Genomic DNA, 20,134 nt, shown 5'->3' on the forward strand with positions numbered 1-20,134 from the left:
GTGGAGGGGTATAAATAAAGTTTTTATTATTATTATTATTATTATTATTATTATTATTATATTACTTTGGATTTTTTGCAAATTATAATACAGGGGTCCTCAGACTTTATAAACAGAGGACCAGGTCACAGTCCCTCAAACTGCTGGAGGGACAGATTATAATTTTAAAAAAATGAATTAATTCATATGCATATTGCACATATCTTATTTGTAATGCAAAAATACTTAAAAACAATACAGTAATTAAATGAAGAATAATTTTAACAAATATAAACTGATTAGTATTTCAATGGGAAGTGTGGGCCTACTTTTGGCTGATGAGATAGGATTGTTGTTGTTGTTGTGTGCTTTCAAGTTGTTTCAGACTTAGGTTGACCCTGAGCGAGGGCCGGGTAAATGACCTTGGAGGGCTGCATCCGGCCCTTGGGCCTTAGTTTGAGGATCTCTGGTTTAACCAATGATAAGGTTTTATGAGAGTCCAACTTTATCATTGTGTCCAATGATAAGGTTGTATGGGAGTTCTAGTACAAAAACTAGTAAGGCCAAGATTTCCCAATGGTACAGTCATTTTTGATACACAGACACAATTGAAGACTTTTCAGGGGTGATTTGAATGCAATATTCCTGCTTCTTGGCAGGGGGATGGCCCATGAGGTCTCTTCCAACTCTTTGATTCTATGATTCTAGGGGGGGGGGGGGGGGGGCTACTTTGTTTGCTTGCAAAGTAAACTTGAGAGTCACTTTGTTTTTTGTTTTGGGTTTGGGGTTTTGTTTTGTTTTGTTTTGCAAATTACAATACTTCCCTCTTTTACAGGGAGGAACTTCCAAAATCACTCCAAATCCAGAAACAGCCTATATTGGGCCAACTCCATGGTTGCTTTCAGCACTGTAGAATGAAATGCAGACTGATAACACTTTAACTGTTATGGCTCAATGCTATGCCATGGCAGTTAGGTAAAGGTTTTCCCCTGACGTTAAGTCCAGTCGTGACCGACTCTGGGGGTTGGTACTCATCTCCATTTCTAAGCCGAAGAGCCGGCGTTGTCCCTAGACACCTCCAAGGTCATGTGGCCGGCATGACTGCATGGAGCGCGCTGTTACCTTCCCGCCGGAGCGGTACCTATTGATCTACCCACATTTGCATGTTTTCGAACTGCTAAGTTGACAGAAGCTGGGGCTGACAGCGAAAGCTCACGCCGCTCCCCTGATTCGAACCTGTGACCTTTCGGTCAACAAGTTTAGCAGCTCAGTGGTTTAACCCACCATTAAAGTTAAAGTGATGTGAAATTGAAGTCCAAAGCACCCGGAGGGCATGCAGTTTGCCCATGCCTGCATGAGCTGCCAAAGAAATCCAACTTGGGCACGATCCCTCCCTGTGCAAACACTTCCGCGACACCTTTTATTTCGGGGGGGGGGGGGGGGGTTCATGTACACTATATACAGACGCAGAGGGAGAGGGAGAGCCTTCCTTCTGCCCAGGCCGAACTCCCAAGTCCTTGTCTCAGGCCAAGCCGGGCCGGGCCAGGCCTCCTCAGGGAAGGGCGAAAGCCAAGGCCAAGAGAGCCGCCCTGTCTTATCAGCTGTCCGAGTCCAAGTCGCTTTTGCCGTCCTCCTGCCTCTTCTCCGGGGACGCTTTGGAGGATTTGTTCCACTTCTGCGCGTTCTCCGACTCCTCCGAGGAAGAGCGCTTCTGGCGCCTCCATTTCGCCCGGCGGTTCTTGAACCACACCTGAGAGAGGTGGAAAGAGAAAGAGAAAGGGGAGGGCGGGAGGGAAGAAGAAGAGGGTCGTTACTGAACTGCCAAAGAACTGCAGGCACTCAAGTCGTGCCTTCTCCGCAGGATAGGGAGAGACACCACGGCATTATAGAGACAGAATTGCAGATGGAATCTCCCTTCCCAACTGAACATGAGGAAGAACTTCCTGACCGTGGGAGCTGTTCAGCAGTGGAACTCTCTGCCTCGGAGTGTGGTGGAGGCTCCGTCTTTGGAAGCTTTTCAATAGAGGATGGATGGCCATCTGTCGGAGGTGCTTTGAATGCAATTTTCCTGCTGCTCTGCAAGGGGTTGGACTGGATGGCCCATGAGGTCTCTTCCAACTCTAAGATTCTATGATTCTAACTAGGGAGGATTAGCTGCACTGAGCAAATCATGCGGGATTAAAGCGTCAGGGGAGGAAGAGAAGGCACCTGGGTTGTAAGTTTTTCGGGCTATATGGCCATGTTCTAGAAGCATTCTCTCCTGACGTTTCCCCTGCATCATGGCAGGCATCCTCGGAGGTTGTGAGACTTGTTCTAGAAGCATTCTCTCCTGACGTTTCGTCTGCATCTATGGCAGGCATCCTCAGAGGTTGTGAGACATGTTCTAGAAGCATTCTCTCCTGACGTTTCGCCTGCATCTATGGCAGGCATCCTCAAAGGTTGTGAGACTTGTTCTAGAAGCATTCTCTCCTGACGTTTCAGAGGTTGTGAGGTCTATAGGCAACTAGGCAAGTTAGGTTTCTATATCTGTGGAATGTCCAGGGTGGGAGAAAGAACTCTTGTCTACTTGAGGCAGGTGTGAATTTTGCAATTGGACACCTTGATTAGCATTGAATATCCTTGCAGTTTCAAAGCCTGGTTGCTTCCTGCCTGAGAAATCCAGGTAGGAACCAACCAGGGGTGAAGGGGTCTCCTTTGCTGGGAGGTGTTAGCTGGCCCAGGCAGGAAGCAACCAGGCTTTGAAGCTGCAAGGTCATTCAATGCTAATCAAGGTGTCCAATTGCAAAATCCACACCTGCCTCAAGCAGACAAGAGTTCTTTCTCCCACCCTGAACATTCTGAAACTGCATTAGATAAGACCTCGAGTCACCTCGATGCGCAATACAGGCCCTGCGATTTTGCTTATCCCGATTTAAAGCCCCCAACAATGCATCTTGCGTCTGCATTTTCGAGATATCTTCCATCTGCATTAAGCAGCCCATGTAGATGGCCGTGGGTGCTGACATCTTAATGACCACGCTTTCCCAATCCACCGCCATGTTATTCGGCAGAAATATTCACGTACATGTGAATGGGAGACTGTGGAAATTTTGAGGCCCACGCCTTGAGGAAAGGAGAGCGTAAGAAGTGTGAAGCGGCTGAGGTACATCATCTACACTGTAGAAGGAATACCGAGATCAGTTTACCTGCCGCGGCTCAATGCTGTGAACTATGGATTTGTCTTTGGTGAGACATCAACACTCTCATCAGCACTCCCTCCTTCCTCCTCCCCTCTTCCTCCTTTCTTCCTTCCCTTTCGTATTTCCTTCTTTCTTTCCTTCCCCTCTCACTTCCTTCTCTCCCACTTTCTCCCTCCTTCCATTCCCTTCCACTCTTTCGTCCTTCCTTCCTTCATATTTTCCTTTCATCCTTCCCTCCCTTTTGTCTTTCCTTCCTCCTTAACTCCCTCCCTTTCTCCTTCCATCTTTCCCTTCCACCCTTCCGTCTTTCCTTCCCTTTCTCTCTCTCTTTCTCCTTCCTTTCTTCCCTTTTGTCTTTCTTTCCTTATCTTTCCTTTATCCTTCTCTTCCTTCACTTCCTTTTTCCTCCTTCACTTCATCCTTCCCTTCTTCCCTTTTGCCTTTCCTTCTCTCTTTCCTTTATCCTTCCCTTCCTTTCATCCATCCTGGTCTCCCTTTATTTCCTTCCTTCCCTTTTTCCTTCCTCCTTTCCTTCCCTTTTGTCTTTCCTTCCCTCTTTCGTCCCTCCTCCCCCCTCTCCCTCTTTCTCCTTCCATCCTTCCCTTCCATTCTTCCTTCCTTCTTTCTTCCCTTCCTCCTTCCCCCTCTCCCTCTTTCTTCTTCCATCCTTCTCTTCCTTCCCTTTCGTCCTTCCCTTTTGTCTTTCCTTCCCTCTTTCCTCCCTCCTTCCCCCTCTCCTTCTTTCTCCTTCCATCTTTCCCTTCCTTCCCTTTTGTCCTTCCTTCTCTCTTCCCTTCCTCCTTCCCTTCCTTCTATCACTGAGCAGCCAGTCCTCTTAGCAGGGAGTGTTAGCATGAGGCCCCCAAGTTGGAAAGTATGTCTTCGTCTTAAAATCATAGAAAGATAGAGTGGCAAGAGATCCCAAAGACCATTCAGTCCAACCTCTTGCCATACTGGAATACACAGTGAAAGCAGAAGCAGAAGGAAGGTATTCCACCGTTCAACCTCAACCGCTCTCAACACCAAGAAGTTCTTTCTAATGTCTAAGTCAGGTGTGGGCAAACTTAGACCCTCCAGGTGTTTTGGACTTCAACTCCCACAATTCCTAACCTCCTCAAGCCCTTTACAGCTTAAGAGGCTGAGGGGGGAAAGGAAGGGGCCTGAGGCTGTTAGGAAAGGTGAGAGTTGGAGTCCAAAACACATTGAAGGCTCAAGTTTTTTGCGGTAAGTCATAGCAGGACCAAGTGTGTGTGTTGAAGAAAAACCTTATGGTATTAATTATCTTATGCAGCTGGGAATGTAGGTCAACCAGCAAGATTGGGCCACACTCAATTGGGTATATCTGTATGGGTTTTTTTTAGAATAGTGTGGTGTGGGTGCTGGAGAGCTTTTCCTCTGAGGAGATCTATGCTCAAAGGCTTTGCTCTGGGGAGCAGCATGGAGAAGCTACTCTGAAGGAGGCTGTGATGGAATAGCTATTTACTCAAGGTTTATTTTTACTCTCTCATTTGATGTAAGATGAAGATGCCTTATTTTGTGGACTATGTAAGTTTCTTGCATTGTTTTATTTTTGTATGCAACATTATGTTTCATCTCTACTGAGTAAAGAGTAAAGATTTTTCTGTTCATTTTTACTCTGATCTGTGAATCTATTGCATTTGGACTTTGGGTGCTGAGTAAAATATGCTGATGCGCAACAAAGATTGCCCATGCCCGAATTAATGCCATTTGACTCCACTTTAACTGCTGTTGTAATTGGGTGAGGTCTCAACCCTCTTTGGCAAAAAAGGCTAAAGACCTTGTAAAACTACAACTTCCACAATTCCATAGCAATGAGCAGTGTTATTTCCCCAGCTCTAGCTTTCCAGGAATGTAGATCCCAGATTTTGTGAGCCTTGGCTAAGGCCCAGGATTTTGGGGTTAAAGCCCCAAACACCTGGAAGATCAGAATTTGGGATTCATTGTCCTACAGCTCTGATTACCTTAGAGCTGGGCCAAAACTAACCAAATGGCTTTCAGGCAGGGAGAAATGTATATGGTACTACACTTTGGAAATACAAATGAATAAATGCACAGATATAGGATGGGCAACACCTGGCTTGAAAACAGTTCAAGTGCAAGGGATCTAGGAGTCTTATAACCCTTCTAGACAGGGCCTATATCCCAGGATCTGATCCCAGGTTTTCTGTTTTAAACTGGATGATAAACTGCTAGACAATCTGGGATAAACAGAAAGCCTGGGATCAGAGCCTGAGATATGGGGCCTATCTGGAAGGGCCCTTAGTGGACCTAGTTGAACATGAGTCAACAGTGTGATGCAACACATTCAAAAGCCAATGAGATTCTAGGCTATGTCAGTGGAGTGTCAACAGAAGTATAATGTGAAGATCCAAAGAAGTCATAGTCCTACACCATTCTGCTTTGATCAGACCTCACTTGGAATAACACTGTGTTCAGTTCTGGGCACTGCAATTCAAGAGCGATGTTGACAAGCTAGAATATGTCCAAAGAAGAGCAATCAAAATGGCCCAAAGTTTTGAAATCAGGGCCTGAGAGGAGCACCTTACAGAGCTGGGTATGTTTACCCTGGAGACTCCGAGGTTAAGAAGAGACATGAGAATAATGTTCACATTTTTGAAAAGATGTCGAATTGAGGAGGAGGTTAGCTGTTATTGTTTTTTTTTTTTTTTTTTTGCTGCTCTGGAGACTAGACACAGCACAATGGGGGTGAGCTCCCACTGTTAGCCCCAGCTCCTGCTAACCTAGCAGTTCGAAAACATGCAAATGTGAGTAGGCCTCTGCGTTGTTTTTAGGCACTGAAAGTTTGCCTGTGTCTGTATATACTGGAATCCACCCTGAGTCCTCTCAGGGACATAGAGCAGAACACAAAGTGTTGTTGTTGTTAGACACACAAGATTAGTATACAGCAAACAAGAGCACTATTGTATTTGATCCCACATCCGGACGCTTCCCAAGTGTCTAGGACTGTGTGATGTATCCTGCAGATCCAAGTAGGGTGACCTTTTGCAGCTGACAGATGGTAATTTTGTCAGCTCAGATTGTTTTTAAGTGCAGGCCAAGGTCTTAAGTTACTGCTCCCAGTGTGTCTATCACCACTGGGACGAGCTTTACTGACTTGTGTCAGAGTCTTTCCAGTGTCATCTTTAAATCCTCTTATAGTGTATGCTTTCCCCCAAGTATGTGAGGTCAGGAGTATTGAAATTATATTTTTAAGTAGGTAAAAGTTCCCCCTGGCATTAAGTCTAATCTCCTCTGACTCTGTGGCATGGTTGTTGGACAGCGAGAAGATCCATACTTCAAGAAATAAAGCCTTACTGCTCATTGGAGGGAAGAATAGTAGAGGCCAAGATGAAGTACTTTGGCCACATCATGAGAAGAAAGGAAAGCTTAGAGAAGACAATGATGCTGGGGGGAAATAGAAGGAAAATGAAGAGGGGCCGACCAAGGGCAAGATGGATGGATGGGATCCTTGAAGTGATTGGATTGACTTTGAAGGAGCTGGGGGTGGTGACGACCGACAGGGAGCTCTGGCGTGGACTGGTCCATGAAGTCACGAAGAGTTGGAAACGACTGAACGAATGAACAACAAAGTCTGCCTCTGTGGGGCGGTGCTCATCTCCATTTCTAAGCCGAAGAGCCGGTGTCCTACCTTCCAGAAGTGGTACCTATTGATCTACTCACATTTGCACGTTTTCGAACTGCTAGGTTGGCAGAAGCTGGGCCTAACACCGGGAGCTCACCCCGCTCTCTGGATTCGAGAGGAGGGTGAACCCGCTGCGCTACCAGTGGGCCAATAATAATAATAATAATAATAATAATAATAAATATTATTATTATTATTATTATTATTATTATTATTATTATTATTATGAGGGTAAGCGCTGTTTGGCAGTAGAGTCTGGTGGAGACTCCTCTGGATGGCCCTCTGTCAGTAATGCTTTAACTGTATTTTCCTGCATGCCATTGGGTTGAACCGGATGGCCCTCGGGGTCTCTTCCAACTCTCTGATTCACTGCACTCTTCCTCCCAATGCCCAGCACTGGCCAGAAAGAACCCCGTCCTGCGTCTTTCGGCAAAGCCTTGGTAGGACCAGCTTCCCTTCCTCTCACCTCCACTTTCTCCTCCCGGAGGTGGACCCTCCTGGCCAGCTGCTCCCTGGTGCCCACGTCGGGGTATTTGGTCTCCTGGAAGAGGTTCTCCAGGGCCTCCAGCTGCTCGTCGGTGAAGATGGTCCGGTGCCTCCTTTTCCTCCGGCAGTGAAGCTGGTTCAGTAACTGCAACTCAGTCCGGGACAAGGTGCCCACGTTCATGTAGGGCAGCATCTGGTGCGGGACCGGGGACATCAGGACCGAGCCCGTCCCTTCGTAGCCTGGAGGAGACCCCAAGAGGGAGGGATAGAGGGATGGAGAAAGAGAAAAGCGCCCGTGGAAAGGCCCCGTTATGGAAAGGCCTGGGAGACGGAGCCCACGACTCACTCACCTTTGGAGAGAAGCATCTTTGTTCTATACCTTTCATTGCACAGACATGTCCGAAGTCCCTATACATACTGTATATAATGCTATGATATTGGACGTCAGGGTGGGTCAAAAAGTAATGCCTCCATCGCTCTAACTTTTAGTTCTTTCACAGCTACTGGGCTATCTATGCATGATATGATAGAGGTAACCTTACTCTACTTATCTAGTCATTTCTTTTTCATATTGACTATTAGATCCATGAATCTGAAGCTAAAAGAAAGAGTCATCATTGAATTTCTGGCAAAAGAAGGTTGTGCACCTAAGGGAATCCATCCTCGCATGAAGGATGTCTATAGGAATCATAGAATCACAGAGTTGGAAGAGACCTCGTGGGCCATCCAGTCCAACCCCCTGCCAAGAAGCAGGAAAATTGCATTCAAAACACCCCCGACAGATGGCCATCCAGCCTCTGTTTATAAACCTCCAAAGAAGGAGTCTCCACCACACTCCGGGGCAGAGAGTTCCACTGCTAAACAGCTCTCACGGTTCTTCCTAATGTTCAGATGGAATCTCCTTTTTTGTAGTTTGAATGGACTTTTACCTGTTTGGAATTCTGAAAGACAACTGGGTCAGGAAGCAAAACCCTGAATTTTTCCAAAATGGCTTTGAAGCCTGGATTAAACCATACTGCAAATGTGTACACATTGATGGTGACTAGATTGAAGGGTTGCTCTACGTAGAGGACAGTTAGGCTATGATATGGCGCAACTTCTGCTGATATAGGTTCATTCATAACGTTTCTATGACACAGGAGGCAAAACTTTTTGACCCACCCTCTATAAGGCATATGATGCTATGGTATTGTAAACTAAGGCTGGATCTACAGGGCCGTATAAATCCCAGATCATCTGCTTTGAACTGGATTACATGACTGTGTAGACTCATATAATCTGGTTCCATGCAGAAAATGTGGATGATCTGATTTGATAATCCGGATTATATGATAGTGTAGATCCAACCTAAGGCCCTACATCCCAGGATCTTATCCCAGAGTCTTCTAATCCCAGATTAGATGGCAGTGGAGACTCATATAATCCAATTCAAAGCAGATATTCTGGAATCAGATTCTGGGATATAGGACAGTGACGATCCAGTCTAAAAGCAAAAGAAAAAAAAGAGTTATGAAATATGGGAACTCCTTTGTGACTTTTGTCTCACCCTATATTTTAACGCTTATGTTTTACCTATGTTTTAAGTGGGGTAGGATTTATCACATTAAATTAAATGGGTCTACACTGACCACTTTTACCCCAATGCAGTTCAAACTTTTACCTCGACTCAAGCCCTGAAGAGAGGGTGGTAACAAATAAAATAATAAACATAATAAACATAATAAACATAATAATAATAATAATAGATAGAGAACAAGATTATTACACAGCAAACAAGATCACTATGCTGACTTTTGTATTTGATCACACTCGGACACTTCCCAAGTGTCTAGGACTGCGTGATGTATGGCGATGGCGAATAATTCCTGCAGACCCAGTAGGGTGGCCTTCTGCAGCTGGCAGCTGGTAATTTTGTCAGCGTGGATTATTTTTAAATGCAAGCCAAGGTCTTTAGGGACTGCACCCAGTGTGCTGACCACCAATGGGACTGCCTTTTGTGCTAGAGTCTTTGCATATACTAATATAATAATATATATTAATATGATATATATTATATAATATTAACAGTGGGTTAAAGCGCTAAGCTGCTGAGCTTGTTGACCCAAAGGTCGCAGCTTCGAATCCGGGAAGCAGCGTGAGCTTCCGCTGTCAGCCCCAGCTTCTGCCAACCTAGCAGTTCGAAAACTTGCAAATGTGAGTAGATCAATAGGTACCGCTCTGGGAGGAAGGTAAGGGCGCTCCATGCAGTCATGCCGGCCACATGACCTTGGAGGTGTCTATGGACAACGCTGGCTCTTCGGCTTAAAAATGGAGATGAGCACCACACCCCAGAGTTGGACAAGCTTAGACTTAATGTCGGGGGGGGGGGGACTTTTACCTTTACCTAATAATAACGTTTGGAGGATATAAACTACATCTCCCACAATCTCCGACCATAGGGTGGGAGTTGCAATCAAAACATAGACGGCCCAAACTACACACACTTCAGATGTGGTTTCTTCGGGAAAGCACAGAATGGATGCAGTTTGACAGCACTTCAGTTGCCATGGTTTAATGCTACGCAACCATGGGATATGTAGTTTGACAAGGTCTTGAACCATGCCCGCTGGCGGCTCATTAAACTACAAATCCCTGCATTCCCCTATGTTTGAACCACGGCTGTATAAGTGGCGTTGAACTCCATTTAATGCTAAACATAGAGCGAGGCACCAATAAAATTCCCATCACCAAAAATCTACTTCATCCAGAATAATCCAGCTGCGATTTAGATTGATCAACCACGGAAATTAGAGAAGCCGACATTTGCCGGTATTTCCAATCCGCCCTGGAGAAATCCCATATATTTTCAGGTTATTTCCTAATACGGTTGTCCCAATCTGCGTCCAAACCACACTATATCCGAAGGAGTTCAAAATGAAACTTGGGTTGCCTTTAAGGAGGGCTGGAGAGGGGAAAACCCGCGTGTGCGTAAAGTGTGCGCGCCTTCCAATTGCCTCCCTGTCAATTTATGGCGACCCCATGAATTTAATAGGTTTTTCCTTAGGCAGAAGTGGTTTTGCCAGTTCCTTCCTCGGAAATATAGCCTACCAGCTCATAAAATGAATTGCCTAAAAAGAGAAAGGAAAGAAAACCAGGGATAGCCCGACGGCGGGCAAGAAAAACAACCTTCTCAGAGTTGGGGAAAGTTAGTTACTTTGTACTGTCGAATGCTTTCATAGCCGGAATCACTGGGTTGTCGTGCGTTTTCCGGGCTGTATGGCCATGTTCCAGAAGCATTCTCTCCTGACGTTTCGCCCACATTTATGGCAGGCATCCCCAAGCACAAAAGAGTTATTTCTCCCACCCCGAACATTCCACGGATGTATAAACCCAATTTTCCTAGTGTCCAGCAGACCTCACAACCTCAAGGATGCCTGCCATAGATGTGGGCGAAACGTCAGGAGAGAATGCTTCTGAAACGTGAAGGAAAACTCAGAGCAGCCCAGCTTCATATTTACTTTGGTCCTAATTAAATCATTTTAGGATGAGTTTTTTTTTTCAAATCGACTCCACTCCTTCCCTCCCATTTCATGTTCCAGAAGCATTCTCTCCTGACGTTTCGCCTGCATCTATGGAAGGCATCCTCAGAAGTTGTGAGGTCTGTTGGAAACTAGGAAAATTGGGTTTATATATCTCCCACCCTGGACATGCCACAGATATATAAACCCCACTTCCTGTCTTTTAATGTTTTGACTTTATATTGTCCTGTTTATTTATATTGATTTTTGTATTTTATTTTATTTTTTATTTTCTTATTTTCTGTTGTGTTCTTGTGTTATATTGTTTTACTATACTGCTGGGCTTGGCCTCATGTAAACCGCCCAGAGTCCCCTTGGGGAGATGGTGGAAGGGTATAAATAAAGCATTATTATTATTATTATTATTATTATTATTAGCCTAGTTTCCTCCAGAGATGGAGACTCTATTCCACCTCTGCCAACCATGGGACCAGCTTTCTTTCTGAAGCAAAGATCATTTTCAGAGATTTCTCCAAATTCTGCAAAAGCAGTAAGAATACAGACCTTGAAACTGCTAGGCCATTAAATGCTAATCAAGGTGGCCAATTGCAACATTCCCACCTACCTCAAGCAGACAAAACTTCTTTCTCCAGACCTTCCACAGACATATAAATCCCATTTTCCTAGTTTCCAACAGACCTCACAACCTTTGAGAATGCCTGCCATAGATGCAGGTGAAACGTCAGAAGAGAATGCTTCTGGAACCCGAAAAACTCACAACAACCCAGTTACTTTACTGGAGGGCGGTTCTCAAGTGTTCGTCCACTTTGGAGAAGGTGGGTAGAAACAATGCAGTTTGACATTGACACCACTTTAACTGCTCAGTGATATGGAGTTCTGGGAGTTGTAGTTTCACAAGGTCTTCAAACTTCTCTTGTGCCTCACCAAAGTACGATTCCCAGAATTCCACAGCACTGAGTTCATGGCAGTTAAAGTGGTGTCAAACTGCGCCCCTGGTCCCAAAAAAGTCACTGAGAATGTCAAAACCTCAATTAGAAAAATACCAAAAAGTCGGAAAGAATATTCGTGCAAATGACTAATCGAATTAAAAACTGATTTCTGAGTAGAAATCTACAGCTTTTCTTGTTTTGGAAGTTAACATCCAGACTGCAAGGCACTACATCCTGAAATAATAAATCTCACTTCAACTCAGGAAAGGGAACACCGAATTCTCTATTTTATATACTTACTATATAATAACGAAAGTAAAACGTGAAAGTAGAAGCCGGAGATGAAAGGGGAAGCCTTTGCCTTTGTTTGGGAATGTGTGTGTGTGTCATTTGTTATTTCGCTGTATTAAAGGCATGGGGTGTTTGCCTATCTGTGTGCGTTGCAATCCACCCTGAGCGGAATATAAACAAAGTATTATTAAGTTGGGAAGATAGGATCCACCATGGCACAGTTCGAATCTGGGAAGAGCGCGACTGAGCTCCCTCTGTCAGCTCCAGCTCCCCATGTGGGGACATGAGAGAAGTCTCCCACAAGGATGGTACAACACCAACACATCTGGGCAACGTCCTTACAGAGCGCAAATGAGCTCCCTCTGTCAGCTCCAGCTCCCCATTGTGGGGACATGAGAGAAGTCTCCCACAAGGATGGTAAAACACCAACACATCCTTACAGACGGCCAATTCTCTCAAACCAGAAGCGCCTTGCAGTTTCTCAAGTCGCTCCTGACCCGAAAAAAATATTAAATTGGGAGGATTATTGCTTGGAATTCTGCTGAGTTTCTGAAGATACAGAAACCTATAGCAAAATCCTGTTGTATTAAAAAGGAGTATTTCTTTTGGGTAATTTCTAGAACTCACTACTAACCCTATTGTTTTCAAATGCGTCTCATTTAACGTGTGTTGCCAAAGGCTTTCACAGCGGAATCACTGGGTTGCCGTGAGTTTTCCGGGCTATATGGCCATGTTCCAGAAGCATTCTCTCCTGACGTTTCGCCCACATCTATGGCAGGCATCCCCAAGCAGATAAGAGTTCTTTCTCCCACCCTGGACATTCCACAGATATATAAACCCAATTTTCCAAGTTTCCAACAGACCTCACAACCTCAAGGACGCATGCCATAGATGTGGGCGAAACGTCAGGAGAGAATGCTTCTGGAACGTGGAGGAAAACTCAGAGCAGCCCAGCTTCATATTTACTTTGGTCTTAATTTAATCATTTTAGGATGAGCGTTTGTTTTTTTGTTTTTTCAAATCGACTCCACTCCTTCCCTCCCATTTCAAGCCCGTTCTGCCCCAAGCACGGATCCATTTGTTTTATTGGAAACGAGAGGTTTAGATCCAGTTCTCAAACCCATTTCCGGGAAGTTCCATTTAGTCAAATTCGAGTTTCACAAAACACTCGTTGGACTTAGAACTAAACCCCACCTCTACACTTGGACACCATTGCCACAGATCAATGTTATGGCATCCTGGGAGCTGTAGTTTTACAAGGCCTTGGGCCTTCTCTGCCAGAGAGTGATGATGCCTCACCAAACTACATCTCACTGGAGCCCATAGCATTTAGCTATGTGAGTTAAAGTGTTTTGTTTTTTTCGTGTCAGGAGCGACTTGAAAAACTGCAAGTCGCTTCTGGTGTGAGATAATTTGCCGTCTGCAAGGGCATTGCCTAGGGGACGCCTGGATGTTTTACCATCTTGTGGGAGGCTTCTCTCATGTCCCCGCAAGAGAAGCTGGAGCTGACAGACGGGAGCTCACCCTGCTCTCCGGATTAGAACCAGCCGACATTTGCTCAGCAGTCCTGCCAGCACAAGGGTTTAACCTATTGCCCCACTGGGGGCTCCTAGTTGAAGTGGTGTCAAACTGCCTTAATTTTACCATATGGCAGTATTAAACGTGTCTGGATAAGCTGCGATTTTTTATTTTCATATACATATGGATTAGAGAATACATCTCTTGGGGAAACTGAACCCCAGAATTAGATCCTTCCGAGGCTAGACTTGTAAAGTTGAGCATCCTTCCAATATGCTGAAAAATGAAGGAGAATTCTAGGTATCTGAGGACCCTTCTACACCGCCATATAATCCAGATTATCAAAGCAGATAATCCACATTCTCTGCTTTGAACTGGATTATACGAGTCTACACTGCCACATAATATAGTTCAAAGCAGATAATCTGGATTTTATCTGGGAGTGTAGAAAAGGTCTGAGTCTCCTCAAGCATTTCCAGTCTGTCTGAGAAATATTAAGATACTTTCTAAAACCTCCCACCACCACAAAAAGAAAATAACTATGGCTGTCTGTAGTACTGTATATTCTATGTACATTTACTTGACAAAGAGTTACACTAAGGGTGCAGCCACATTGTAGAATGGATGCAGTTTGACACCATTTTTAATTGCCATGGGGTAATGCCCTGTAGTCATGGGAGTTGTACTTTTGCAAGGTCTGTGATTATTATTATTATTATTATTATTATTGATGATGATGATGATGATGATGATGCGTATATAATGATATGAACTCCAGCATATGGATTTCGTTTGCTGTGACATACTGTGCTTTTGTGTCAGAATAATAATAATAATAATAATAATAATAATAATAATTTTTGTAGACCACCCTATCTCCCCAATGGGACTGTAGCTTTCTCTGTTGAAGTGGACAGGTGCCTCACCAAACGCAAAAAAACTAAACTGCTTTGAATTGGATTATATGAGTCTACTCTACTAGATAATCTGGGATAAGCAGATAATCTGGGATCAGATCCTAGGATATAGGGCAGGGTAGATCCAGCCTAAGAGTCTTCTATTAAATAACAATGGAGTGGGGAAATTAGTTCCACTCAAAGTCCCTGCAATTGCTAAACTATTTGCCAATGTTTAACCCCCCCCCCCCAATTCAGGGGGTCCTGCTACCTTGCTAGGGATTTGCCTTTGACACTCTGTTGTTTACAGCTGAACCCAATTATCTAGGGGAAACTTTATTTGTACTATTAATAAACCCGTGGATTTAGATATGAAACATATTTCTCCATTAACATTCCTCACTCCATGGATCCACTTTCAGTCACACTCCAGTTCATCTGTCCTGGTTCAGTGCTATGGTATCGTGGGAGCTGTAGTTGTACAAGTTCTTTATATTTTTGTACCAAACTATACATCCCAGAATTCATTCACGTTGAACCATGGCCATTAAGCTGCATTAAATCAATTATTATTATTATTATTATTATTATTATTATTATTATTATTATTATACTAGTCATCCCCTGCCACGCGTCGCTGTGACCCAAACTGTGTATATGTGTTTTGTTTGTGTATATATTTATGTGTATATGTGTTGTGTGTGTGTGTGTGTGTGTGTGTGTGTGTATATATATATATATATATATATATATATATATATGGGTGTATATATGTGGGTGTATATATGTGGGTGTATATATATGTGTACATGCACATTGTGTATATGTGTGTGCTTGTCTATATGCATATTTGTGTGTATATATGTGTGTATGTATGTGTATATGTATATGTTTGTGTGCATGTGTATATGTATAGATGCAAGTGTGCATGTATCTATGCATGTGTATATGTATATGTGTGTATATATGCATAGTTGTGTGTACATGTGTATATGTATATATGTGTGTATGTATGTGTGTGGCTATGTGTATATTTGTGTGTGTGTGTGTGTATATATATGTGTGTGTGTGTGTGTATGAATGTGTGCATGTGTATATGTATAGGAATGTATGTATAATGTGTGTTTTTGGGTTTTTAAGTCTGTTCTGCTGAGGTTTTGTGTGTGTGTTTAGGAGGGATGGACACTTGTTGGACTGTTAGGTGTACTGTGTCCAAATTTGATGTCAATTCGTCCAGTGGTTTTTGAGTTATGTTAATCCCACAAACAAACATTACATTTTTATTTATATAGACTAGCTGTCCCCTGCCACCGTTGCTGTGGCCCAGTCTGTGTATATGTGTTTTGTGTGTGTGTGTGTATGTGTATGTGTGTATATATGTGGTTTTGTGCATGCGTTGTAATGTATTTTTTATTTTTTGGCTTTTAAGTCTCTTTTGCTGTGTTTTTCAGTGTTTTATGAGTGATGGTCACTTGTTAGCCTAATAAGTGTATTGTGTCCAAATTTGGTGTCAATGCATCCAGTGGTTTTTGAGTTATGTTAATCCCACAAACAAACATTACATTTTTATGTATATAGAAGATATAGATGCGCCTAGCTAGCAGGTTGTAGCTGCGTTAACAACCAGCATCTTGTGGCATCCTTCTCAATGCAATTTTCTGCCTAATTGGGAGCAACTCTTGGTGCCAAACATCGCCAAAACCATATAATCCTAGACTTTGGTGCATCTACAGTGAAATCCAGACAGCAACACCCTTTGGTAGAGAAAGTGAAAGATCAAAACTCCCACAATTCCATAACATTGAGGCATGACAGTATAAGTGATGTCAAACTGCATTCATTTTACAGTGTAGACGCACCCTTTGCCATCATAGACAGACACTCCAACAAGTGTCTGACTCCATCCTCTCTGTGGCACTAAAAACTACAAGGAAGGGTTATTTAGCAATGTCAATTGTTTTGACCTGGGGGAGATTCAGAGAGTTGTACCCCCTCCACCTCCAAAAAAGCCACTTTAAGCTCTGTGCTGCTGGACAAAACTCCAAGTGGGCATCCACATTGTAGAATTAATGCAATTTGGCACTAACTGCCATGGCTCAATGCTATAGAATCATGGGAGTTATAGTTTTACAAGATCTTTAGACTTCTCTGCTATATACTATTGGTTCCTCTCTAAACTACAATTCTAACACAATCAGCAGAGGAATCTGCCACATTCTGTCTTATGGTAGAGCTAGGTCTTCCTATACTTCCTGGCCTTTGCTTGGTTTCCAAAGTATAAGGAATGACACTGGCCAACACACATTTACTCACTCAATTTTTTATTTTGTTTCTGGGGATACCTGACCTGCTGATTCCAAAAATTGCACCAGTTTTCACTTATCAGCTCTAGTTTTTGAGATGCAGCACATATGCCATCTACCAGGTGCCATATCCTCTCCCATAGCAAACCATAATAACTAGAGTTGATGCAGTCTATCCAATGCAATTTTCTGATTCAGAGACCCAAATAACCCCAGAAATAGACCTAAAAAATAAAATATAAAGATTTTTAAAATTGGGCTGTGTTATCCAATGAAGAGCTTGCTCCAAATGTCTCCAGACCCATTTAACTCACAATTAAAGCAGACCCATTGACTCAATGGGATTCATCTCTGTGTTAATCCATAGCTCAACAATGGATGTTAGGGGTCTAAAGATGTGTTGGAATTTAGAAGATGTGAAAAAAAACCTCTGTGGGCCTATTGAGACTCACCAAGATTTTATTTTATTTTATTTTATTTATTTTTTTGTAATTTGATGCATTTGATGAAGTGGACCAGAGTCCACCAAGGTTTAAGCTTCTTCTTTTTCTTAGGTCTCTTCCACGCTCTTCAATTGTAGCATTTTAATTTTCCCTCTCCATCCTATGAATTTTTGCACTTTGTAGCTTTACAGTTAATTAGAACTATGTATTTGAGACCAACAGTACTTCACTAAACTACAGATCCCAGGATCTCATAGTATGAAACTGTCAAAATGCATTCAAACTGAGATAACCAGCAAGTGTGAAAGGGACCTCAGTCTCACATATGGAGGCATGAATTTTTAAAACTTCTTCAAGTTGAATTGTTGTTACACCCTATAAGGCACCAAATCCCATCTGCTCTTGGAAGCTAAGCACAGTCAGCCCTGTTGAGGACTTGGATGGGACACTAACAACACCTATATTTTAGAGCAAGGAAATGGCACAAAGCATCTCTGAGTACTCCTTGCCTATGAAAAACTGATGAAATGCATTTAGACGTCATTAAGTTAGGAGTGATTTGAGGCCCAATTTATGGAGATTCCCTAGACAATATTTATTAAGGAGGAAAGTTGGGAAAGTCCTCCGACTTTCCCAACTTTCTGTCTTCCTATTTTTCTGTGTGTCTTCAAAGTTACACCTACACTGGAGAATTAGCCCAGCTTCACAACACTTGAACTGCGTGGCTCAAGGCTATGGAATCATGAGAGTTGCAGTTTGGTGAGGCACTAGTACTCTTGAGGCCCTTCCACACAGTCATATAACCCGGAATATCAAGGCAGAAAATCCCACAATATCTGCTTTGGATTATCTGAGTCTACACTGCCATATATCCCAATTGAAAGCAGGTAACGTGGGATTTTATACAGCTGCCTGGAAGGGGCCTATAGACAGGTTCTATATCCCAGGAACGGATCCAAGGTCTTCTTTTTATCCCAGATTATCTGGCAGTGTGGACTCATATAATCCAGTCCACACTGTCATATATCCCAGTTCAAAGCAGAAAATGTGGGATTTTATTCAGCTGTGTGGAAGAGGCCTGGGCCAGAGAAGGCTACAAAACTGGTAAAACTGTGAGCCCTTCCACACAACCTTATATCCCAGAATATCGAGGCGGGAAATCCCACATTGTCTGCTTTGAACTGGATTATCTGAGTCCACACTGCCATATATTCCAGTTCAAAGCAGATAATGTGGAATTTTCTGCCTTGATATTCTGGGATTTAGGGCTGTGTGGAAGGTCCCTGAAATAGCATTAATAGCAGTTAAATAGGTCCCTGAAATAGCACTAATAGCAGCATTAATAGCAGTTAAAGTGATGTCGAACTGCGTCAATACGACAGTATGAGACTTCTCCCAAGTCCTCCCCAACTTCTGCCAGTTTGCTGGAAGCGGATGAGTATGGCCAACTCACCACATTGGCTTCCGCGTCGGACCAACGCTCAAACCAGGGGCTTATCTACACTGAAATATAACACAGTTTCACACCACTTTAATTGCTATGTCTCAACGCTGTGACTCTGTGAGAGTGGCATTTTCTCAACATCTTTCGCCTTCTTTCTCTTCCAAAGAGGGCTGGAGCCTCCTCAAACGACAACTCCTAGCTTTCCAAAGCCTTGAGCCCTGGCCGTGCTGCATGACTTCTCTCGGCGCAGCCCACGCTAACTCCCACTTCCCTCCCTACAAGGCTGAGAGAGTGTCTCTCGCTTTTGCCGTGGTGGCTGCGCGCCTGGATGCCCTTCCCTGCCTGCCTGCCTACCTGTGCCGGGGACGCAGGAGCACTGCTGGGCGCCCAAGGGCTGGACGGCCCCGCAGCAGGAGGGCCCCACGGGCGAGGCCTGGACGTGAAGCTGCCCGTAGTAGTAGCTGCTGTAGCCTCCCAGGCGAGAGCCGCCCAAGGCCGCCAGGTTGGACGCCGGCGCCACGGCCCGCGCGTAGTAGCTGGTGCCGAAGTCTCCTCCGGGCCCGCCGCCCCCGTTGCCGCCTGCCCCTCCGCTGCTGGCCGCCGAGGCGTAGAGCGAGTCCCCTCCGTGGAGGCCGGTCGAGAAGAGCACCGCGGGTGGAGGGGGCGGCGGAGGGACGGCGCTGGGCGACGCTTGAGGGGCTGCCAGGGGGTGCCCCGCCGCCTCCTTGCACCGGGGACGCGCCGCCAAGATGTTGTCGATGCTGAACATGCCCGCAGGCATCCCCCCCGCCCCGGAGCCCGGACCGAGGGAGGCAGGCAAGCGGAGTCGGGGCTCGGGAGAAGGAGACGAGGAGAAGGAGGAGGAGGAGGAAGGCGCGGGTGCTCCGCTGTGCGCCTCGGCGGCTCCCCGAAGAAGGGAATGAGGTTTTTCAGGAGGCTCCGAGGACCTGGTTTATTTGGGAGGGAGGCTGGAGGGGAGGGGGCGAGCCTGCCACTCAGCCGTGCCTCTCCTTCTTTTCCCAAAAGAGAGAGAGAGGGGGGGGGATCCTCCTTCGGCTGAGTCCTTCTCCCCCTCCTCCACTTCTCCCCCTCCTCCTCTTCTGCTCCTCCTTCTCCACCTTTTCCGCTTCTCCTCCTCTTCCTTCTTCTCTTCCAGAGTCCTCTCCTTCTGCTTCTCCCTCTTCTCCTTCTCCCTCTCCTCCTCCTCCCTCTCCTTCTTCCTCTTCTCCTCCTGTTTCCTTCTCCTTCTCCTCCTCCTCCCTCTTCTATTCCTGTTTCCTCTCCTTCTGCTTTTTCCTCTCCTCCTCCTCTATTCCTCCTCCCTCTTCTCCTGTTTCCTCTTCTTCTGCTTCTTCCTCTTTCCCTCCTCCTCCCTCTTCTCCTCCTGTTTCCTCTCCTTCTTCCTCTCCTCCTCCTTCTTTTTCCTAACCTCCTCCTCCTCCCTCTTCTATTTCTGTTTCCTCTCCTTCTGCTTTTCCTCTTCC

General features: G+C 44.8%; 1 protein-coding gene across 1 annotated transcript; it reads right to left on the reverse strand.

The window, feature by feature from the left end:
• Positions 1 to 1,370: 1,370 nt before the first annotated feature.
• GSC (goosecoid homeobox) lies at positions 1,371 to 19,689 on the reverse strand. Its single transcript, XM_060756071.2, has 3 exons — positions 19,005 to 19,689; positions 7,289 to 7,548; positions 1,371 to 1,729 (listed from the first exon to the last, which is right to left on the reverse strand). Exons 1-3 carry the CDS (start codon positions 19,429 to 19,431, stop codon positions 1,577 to 1,579), a joined length of 840 nt encoding a protein of 279 aa, XP_060612054.2. The 5' UTR covers positions 19,432 to 19,689; the 3' UTR covers positions 1,371 to 1,576.
• Between the last annotated feature and the right edge of the window lie 445 nt (positions 19,690 to 20,134).

This window comes from Anolis sagrei, chromosome 1 (assembly GCF_037176765.1).
Source record: "Anolis sagrei isolate rAnoSag1 chromosome 1, rAnoSag1.mat, whole genome shotgun sequence".
NCBI lineage: Eukaryota > Metazoa > Chordata > Lepidosauria > Squamata > Dactyloidae > Anolis > Anolis sagrei.